Below are 9,179 nucleotides of genomic sequence, written 5' to 3'. Positions count from 1 at the left end.
GAAACTGAAATTCCTAACTAATTTTCAATACAGTTTGGAACAAAAACATACACATTCAACAGGTGCAATAGTAGTGCAAGTGCTGGAAATCAGTTCATGGGATGAGGATGGAAGTTGTGCCTGATGCATAGGCAACATCATGTCCATCTTTTCTTGGCTCCCAATATAAAGATACTTTGTGAATTTCTGAAGTCAGTTTTCTTAAGCTTGACCAACAAGTTAACCCTAATGGTAAAAAAAATAAAAATAAATAAATAAATAAGTAATAATAATAATAATAATAATAATAATAATAATAATAATAATAATAAAATAAAATCTTAGCTTATATGCCAGAATTTATGATGTGTGTGTATATGTGTGTGTTTACAATATATATATATATATATATATATATATATATATATATATATATATATATATATATATATATATATATATATATATATATATATATTCAAAAGCTAATATATGCCAACCTTCTTTTTCCCTCCACTTTCTACACACATTCAATACTACATATTATCTATACACAATATATATGTCTTAAGTGTTCCTCTCACAACATTTCTCTATGGAACTCAATTATTCCTTTAACTTAAACAAGTTTATTTAATCTATTTACAGGTAAATCTTTCAAACTTAAAAAAAATAAATAAATAAAAATTAAAAAATAAAAAGATGCCATGTTCTCAAACTGACAAGATAAGTTTGATGTGAGCATGCATTCATTGATCAAATGTATGATTTAATGTTTTCATCAATTTTCATCAAATTAAAAAATTATGTATGTGATTAGAATGCAAAAAGAAATCACAATACTGATAATGAATAACAATACCAATAAAATAACAATGCAAGAAATATGAGAAACACTTATACTCACATCTTAGGTTTCTTCCAGTGGATTTGTTATTATACTGGTCACTACAACCATATGATGGCCATACTGGAACACTTACAAGTGTACTAAGCACAAAATATGGCTAATTATCCTTGCACATTGCTCACCAGAAAAGTGGATGTAATGAAACCTACTTGTCAAATTTGTTTGTTATGGTTCAAAGAAATAGGATACTAAGCATTAAGAGAAATTTTGCATAATTCAAAATTGTTCAGCTAACAATTCTGCCAAGATGTGGGCAGTTGACTCCTTACTGGCCCTGATGGTGAGACGGTACATCTGTGGAAAAACAGAACTGATGTCAAAATAATGGTATAGTGATCATACAATACATTTCTGACTGGAATGAAAATCAGTATTGCACTACAGCATTATATTTGGTAAAACAGTTGTGTGTTGCTTCACCTGTGCCTGACGATTAGGTTCCAGACGCAGTAAGCAGCCAATCTGTTGAGTGCGCGTGTGGATGATGGCAGCACACACAAAGTTATCTGGGTTAGGATCAATCCCTTCCAGGAGCTGCATGCCAAAGCCCAAGAGTTTTGTCTTGATGGAAGCATTCTCCATTGCACATGTGGTCTTGAAGATCTTTTGAGCCTCTTGAGAAGGCCTGATAAAAGGATGAAACAATGCATTACAATTCTTCAGTGTATAGCTATACTCAACTATTATAAACTTTTTTGAACATTTAATGGAAGAGAAGACAGTCTGGGATGCAGTTTTATATAGTACTGAGTAAAAAAATAAGAGCACAGTAATTGTTTGTAAGAAGACTTAACTGAGAGAAGGTACAGAAAATAATAGCCACATTGAAAGTATGCTCGAGTTGGAAGTATAGATGGAATAACTGAAGAAATATTATAATACAAATGAGATAGTAGTACAATGGAATTTCTTTTATGTCATCTTGTAGAGAAAGACATAGCAGATGGGTAAAGAAAAGCAATTATTACACCACAGCATGAAAATAATTAAACTAAGGACTTGCACAGCAGTAGTATCTTAAACATTAAGGCACAGTAATGGCCTTTAATTCATCTATGACTTTTCTGTCTCTGTGCAAGACCAAGATCCATTCTTAATTTCTTTCCATCAATAGCTTAATTTATCTCACTTTTCCACAATGCATTTCTATTTCTCCTATCCCTAAAAACACTACATAAAACTACTTTTACTACCAGTGCAGTCACTGCAACAAATAAATTATTCACACTTGTTCTCTTTTTTAACGCATTGTAAACATATCTCCCCTGACTTTCTCTCATGCTCCTCTCTAACTTCTCTCTCCTATCCAATCAACAGTTTTTCACTTATGCTTCTGATGGTCACTTTCAACCACTTGAAGCAATTTGTTTCTGGAATGGAATTAACTCTCACATGAGATCAAGTTTTCATTTTATGACAATGGTACACCCCCACCAACAACTCTAGCATAATTTCACACAATGTAATAAAAAGATAGTTAAAGATACTTACGCACTAAGATTTTTCCACCGAGCAAAAAAGGATTCACCATTCATATCTGTAGGCTCAAAAAACTTGTTGCAGGAGAGGGGAAGACGGAGAGCCAGACGCTGGGGTACATTCCCATATGTGAAGCTCACAATCAAATCAGGCAAATCTGTCACAAGAAAGTAGGTGTTATGTTACTGTCTCCTTCACTACAAATGATAATCAGAATGAACTTTTGATGCAATGTTCAACAAAACTGAACACGAAAGATGCCGAGTAAATATTACACTGTAATTCTATACAACAAGAAACACTGTAATCTGTCATCATATTATATAAACTGAAAGTAAATAGACTAATAAATGAAATGTGGAGGAATAGAAGGATTTTGCTTAATGATGAATGAAAACAAGGAATTTCACAAGTCCTACGTGCAGCCTGGAAGAAGCCATGGATGTGCTACATACCTTGGCAATTTCATAAAAATGAAAACCTGGAAGCTTGAGTATGGAGCTGAAACATGAAACATGAAACATGGGAGATAGAGAGAAGAGACTAAATGCAGCCAAGATATGTTGCCAGAAGAATAACATGTGGAACACCATGTATGATTTGAGTGAGACAGAAGGAAGGATGAAGAGCTAAATAACTGGTATTAGGAAAGGGCCTGGCTGGTTCACAAACTCATTCTCGTTCATTCTTATGACATGTCCAAACCACCTCAATAAAACATGCTTTACTCATCCTACTATTCCACAATTTTTTTTTTTCTTTTTTTCCTCTCTCCACCCATACCAAAATTCTCATATACATCCATATCACTCTTTCTACAGTATCCTCTTGAGTTTCACAATTGCTTTTTCCTGAAGGAACAGGGCTAAACTCAAAGACTGCAAAACTCTGGGTCTTGAAAACACTGGAAAAATGCTTATTTATACCAGCCACATGGCCTATACCTATGTGAGTGTGTGTGTCTTTGTCTTCACATTCACAGAGTGATTTGGTGGTGCAGCAGTGCAGTGCCATCACATCTAAAACTGTGTGTGTGTGTTTGTGTGCATGTGTTTTATCTTCACATCTGGCAATCTGGTGGTGCAATGCCATCACATCTAAAACTGTGTGTGTGTGTGTGTGTGTGTGTGTGTGTGTGTGTGTGTGTGTGTGTGTGTGTGTGTGTGTGTGTGTGTGTGTGTGTGTTGTCCTCACATCTGGCAGTGCAGTGGTGCAGCACCATCACATCTAAAACTGTGAGTGTGTGTGTCTTGTCCTTACATTTAGAGTGATTTAGTGGTGCAGTGCTATCACATCTGCCCCAATAGTGAGACACCTTTTATTTGTTGTGTGTTCTTTTTTGCAATGTGGCAGCACCATCACCTGCCCTCCTCTCTCTCTCTCTCTCTCTCTCTCTCTCTCTCTCTCTCTCTCTCTCTCTCTCTCTCTCTCTCTCTCTCTCATACAAGCCTGCATGACTATAGTGCTGTGGCTAACATGTGATTTATCCACAAAGAATTTGTATGTTCAGGTATGTGAACTTTATGCAGAAATACATTTACAATACATACCATGTATGTATTTTTTGCTATGTGACACTAATGGTAAGAATGTGTGATCCATACACAATGAAAGCACAAAACTCAAGGATATAAAACATGAAAATCAGGATGATAAGAATTTAGGACACAGTGCAAAACTTGAGTATCATGAAACTTTGATGCTGTGAAACTCAGAGTATACTGTATACCATTTTGAAAGCCCACATGCTCTTTTTATATAAATCTTTACAACTATTACCTCTTAAACACCTTCAAAATCCATCACCTTGCTCTTACTGGCATTTACTTTTAACCTCCTCCTTTTACACATACACACAAAACTTCAGTTGCTGCCAGTGACACTGTACAATTCATAAACAAGCCACAAAGAGTGTTGCAAACCATTCAATCTCTGCTAAGCACCCACTTATCCAACTCTGGCCTTCATTTTCCTCATACATCAATCCTGGTGATTAGATAGTAATGTCAATATAAACAACCTTTTAAGAACCAACAGGTCTATTCTTCTTTGTTCTTCCTTGGTGTTCATTTTTGTGTATATTGTACTGATACATAATTATATATGCTAAAGGTGTGCAATAATATAAAAAAAATGGGAGCACTGAATCATCCACACTTGGCTTGGGAGGAGTATGACCATCACCATTATCATAATTATTTTACATATTTCTACTAATCCTGGACACTGAAGAACATGAAGGACAAAATCTATATTCTTACAAAATAATTTCTTACCAGTGAAGTCCTCTATGCATTCACAGTTAACAAGCTGCTGGACTTGAGCCCCGGCATCAATGGAGGGATCAACTGGTTTGACTTGTACTGTGACTTTCCCTTGCTGTCCTGGACGCACAGAGACAGTCGGGTTGAAAGCCTGAAAAGCATGCTTAAATTATGACAGAGCTTAACAAAATAAACAAATAATAATATGAAAAAATAAATAAATAAAAATGCAGTTAAAAAAGTATTAATACCAAGATCCCATATATATATATATATATATATATATATATATATATATATATATATATATATATATATATATATATATATATATCAAACTCTGTTTAATGGACCCATTTTTAACGGATTAGGTCAGAGGGTCAGAAATCCAAGGGGACTGACCGAGAATAGTTTTTGAACTGACCATGCCCAATAACTGCAATAGCATCTGTAGGTTACATAAGTTCAAACCATGGTTGCCAAGTTTGGTAAGAACATACCAGCTTTGGTTCTTTTTTTTCTCAAGCACATTTGGTACCAGCTTGGGTATTTTTTTCTCAAGTATGTTTGTTATGTCTTTTTAGCTCACAAGTAGGTTAAGTTTTAACATGGTGCCTCTTCCACATCAATACTACAACATACACACACAAGACAAGGAGTGTCTCCAAAATAACCCTGCAGTGATATAGGGAGATGGGGGTGGCATAGTACTGTCTCTGTCTCCATAAAGAAAAACAGTAACAATGGCAATGAAAAAAAAGTCAAGTGAAATATAAAGAAAAAATTAAGCCAAACCAAAAAGGACTGTTTACACCCAACAAGGGATCAGCTGGTAATTTAAACAACACAAGTGGGAGGTTTTTCTCAGGATTCAGAGCACAGGACAAAGGGAGGTAAATACAAAAATGTGGCAAAGAATGGTATTGAACCTTGAAAATTATAATGGAAAATCATTTGAAAGAATTAGTCATGAAGGAGGCCCAGGCTAATCAGCATAAAGAAATTACTGAATTAAGAGCTGAGAACGAACAGTTAAAAAGTCAATGTAAAACTTCTGTGAAGGAAATTGAGGAATATAAAAAGAAAGTGGAAGGAAATTTTAAGACTGTTTTTTTTATTTAAGTGAGATGCAAAATGCATGGAAAAAAAATTCAAGGAGGAAAGAAGTTAGAGAAAAAACAGTGGAAAAGTTGGAAAAAACAAATGAGTGAGAAAGAGGCCATATAAGGTGAGAGTGTTAACTTTGAGAAAATAATATAAGAACAATTGAATGAGGCCAAAATAATACAGGTGGTGAAAATTATCGAGTAATATATCTCATTTAAGGGAATTTGGATAAAAAAATGCATTGTCTTTTGAATCTAGGAAAATAAGGAGAGTAACAAAGCAGTGAAAGAAGAGCTCAAAGAGATAGCAAACAAAGTAGTGGGAAAGGTACAGGAGGGAAGGTATTATTATACGTATTTTTGAATTTCCACCTCTACTAATGGATTTATGGCAATAATGGATTAAGTTCCTCACAATTAGCCTGTAAAACCGAGGGTTTACTGTACTCACATGTGTAATATATAGTCAGCCCTCAACATAAACAGGTGTTAGGTAACAGAGATATCTGTGAATGTTGAGAATCTGCAAATAATTGGTGTGCCCCTGCTCCCCCGAAAAAACACCGGACCCTGCTATGGTGGTGCACCCGTTAAAAACACTCCTGATCCTCATACAGCATCGTTTAACCACTTCACTCCGAATGCTTAAAAAAAATGCTCCTTGCTCATATATGGTGTAGGCTTGCAAGCGGTAACTTATCTAATTTCTAATACTGTAATTTCTCTCTCTCTCTCTCTCTCTGAGTCAACCCTTCGGATGTCGTAGAAATACACACACACACACACACACACACACACACACACACACACACACACACACACACATGTGCGCGCATGCACACACACTGGCCAGCTGTTCGGACACAGGTGCTAGAGCTCCTGAAGATACATGCTACTGGATCTGAACAAAGCAATGAGGCCTAGTAATGTATATGCAGGGGTGAGAGAGGGTTACAGAGTGTCCTGTCTCCAAATTCAATATGTAAAGGAGTATTTTGAGGTTAAAAGAAATGGAAGGAAAGGATGATCTAGGTGGCGCCACCGGTCGTGATGAGTTTGTAAACAAACCGAGTGAGGAGGTGAGACAGAAGGCACATTTTATTGAAACCCCTGTGGTCTTGAGACAATTGGTGAAGGCAAGTGGAGAAAGGGATTTTTCAGGATTCAGAGAAGAGAAAGGAAATATGAGGAGGATAATCAGTGTTGAGAAAACAATAAGGTGCATGAGGGAACTGATCTCTGGCATTCTGGAAAAGCAGGACAAAATTATTATGGAAAACAAAGAATTGAGAAAGAAGTATAGTGAATGTGAGAGTGCTCTAAAGATAAACAATGAGATGAAAGAGGCAATGGAGGAACTAAAGACAGAAAATGAGATACTCAAGACTAAGTGTAAGGAATATGAAGTAACTCTGCAAGGGCTGCAACAAAAGGTGAAGGACAGTGCAGGAAAAGTGGAAGGAACAGTATGTGAAACCAAACTGGCAGAACTGAGAAATACCTGGAAGAAAGAACATGAAGATGAAAAAGTTAGCTTCACGGAGGTGGTTAAAAAACACACACAAGAAAAGACCAAGGACACAGTAATTCAGGTAATTAAAGAAAAGGAGGTTTTGGTGAGAGACACAGTGGATAAGAAGAAATGTATGGTCTTTTTCAGACTGCAAGAGAAAACCCAGTAAAGTCTGTCAGGGAGAGAGAAGAGAAGGAGTTGGTAAGGAAAATTATTACAATGGTCCAAGATGAGGAACAGGGACTTGAACAAGAAGTGGAAGAAGCACATAGAAATGGAAAATATAATGAGGGAAGTAAAAGACCGTTAAAAGTGAGAATGAGATCCCAAGTTGCAGTAGAGGAGATCCTAGCGAGAACTGGGAGGCTGGCTGAAAGTTAAGAATAAAAGAATATTTAGGTAAAAAGAGATATGAACTTGGAAGAAAGGGAAAAAGAGAGGGATCTGAGAAATGAAGCCAAGGAAAAAAACAAAAGAAGGATGGAGACCGAGAAGAGGAAATTTTATTGGAGAGTACTAGATATGAGACTAAGGAAATGGTATATTCATGAAAGGGAACAAGAAATGAAAGAACCACAGCAGCAGACAGACAAATTGCATGTGGTGGGAGAAGTAGTACATTAAGAGTAATGTATACAAACATAGATAGATGTGTTACTTTCAGGTATAATGGAAGTGAGAGATTACTTTAACGAAAATAGACCAGATGTGTTGTGGCTACCCAAGACAAAGTTAAAAGAGGAAGTCCACTTAAGCTTTAAGGATGTGGGATATAATTTTTGGAATAGAGATAGAAAGGGAAAAGGAGGAGGAGGAGGAGGAGTACTGACAATGGTTTGAGATGATATATATGGAAAAAGTGCAATATGGAGATGGCATGGTGGAGGTCATAGGTATAACAATCAGGACCAATGGGAGAGAAAGGAGCAGGATCATATTAATGTATGTGCCACCAAAGACTAATACATGGAGGCTGGAGGATCACAAGGAAATGCAAAAGGAGGTGTTTAAGTGCCTAGACAACATGATAAGGAAGGACAGTAAAATACCACTAGTGGGAGACTTTAACTGCAAAAATGTAAGCTGGGAGGAGATAGAAGTTAATGGAAATGCTGGACCGTGGAGTGAAGAAATGCTACAGTTAGCTATGGTGAATACAATGGACCAATGGGTGGAAGAATTTACAAAATACAGAAAGGAGAAGGAACCATCTATGCTAGACCTGGTATTCACAAAAAACACTGGAGCCCAGTCCAACCATTAAATACTTAAGCCCAATGGGAAAAAGTGACCATGTGATGTTGGAGGTAGTACTGCAAGATTGGTAGGTTCTACCATGTAAAGAGGATTATAAAAATGGAAGACTTAATCACGCAAGGACAAATTTTACGGGGTTGAGAAAATTGAGGGTGTGCAGAAATATGTACCTGTATATAAAGTAAGAAGGAGCAAACATATTTGGTATGATGCCAGATGTGCACAAGCTAAGAAGAGAAAGGATATAGCTTGGAAGAAACTAAAGAAACAAAGAAATTAAAATAATAGAGAGCAGTATAAGGAGGCAAGGAATGAGTATGTTAGAATAAGAAGAGAGGAGGAGAAACACTGAAAAGGATGTGGTAAAGAAATGTGAAGAGCCCAAGCTTTTTTTACAGATATATCAATGGAAAGATGACAAGCAGAGAGACTATTAACAAGATAGTAAAGGAAGGAAGGATATATCAAACAGCGGAAGAGATGAGTGAAATTATGAATGAGAGTTTCAGGTCTGTATTCAATGTGGAAGTAGGTTTTACAGAATCAAATGAGGAGGTGAGGCAGGGGGCTTTACAGGAAGTCTTGGTGCAAAAAATATGAGATTGGTAAATTGTTAGAGAAGTTGGATGTCAGGAAAGCAATGGGGCCTGATGGAATGTCAGGTTGGATAC

At 36.4% G+C, this 9,179-nt stretch overlaps 1 protein-coding gene across 2 annotated transcripts in view; it reads right to left on the bottom strand.

Moving 5' to 3' along the window:
- Positions 1-592: 592 nt before the first annotated feature.
- Positions 593-9,179, bottom strand: part of LOC135102922 (AP-2 complex subunit alpha-like) — a 37,993-nt gene continuing 29,406 nt past the window's right edge. For both annotated transcript variants that reach the window (XM_064008586.1, XM_064008585.1), the window contains exons 17-20: positions 4,645-4,783; positions 2,381-2,525; positions 1,310-1,514; positions 593-1,183 (exon numbers count right to left, since the gene is read on the bottom strand). In XM_064008586.1, coding sequence (XP_063864656.1) covers positions 1,106-1,183; positions 1,310-1,514; positions 2,381-2,525; positions 4,645-4,783 — 567 coding nt within the window. In that variant the 3' untranslated portion in view covers positions 593-1,105. The remainder of the gene's footprint in view (positions 1,184-1,309; positions 1,515-2,380; positions 2,526-4,644; positions 4,784-9,179) is intronic.

Source organism: Scylla paramamosain, chromosome 8 (assembly GCF_035594125.1).
Source record: "Scylla paramamosain isolate STU-SP2022 chromosome 8, ASM3559412v1, whole genome shotgun sequence".
Lineage (NCBI taxonomy): Eukaryota > Metazoa > Arthropoda > Malacostraca > Decapoda > Portunidae > Scylla > Scylla paramamosain.
This window is presented reverse-complemented; position numbering and strand designations above follow the sequence as displayed.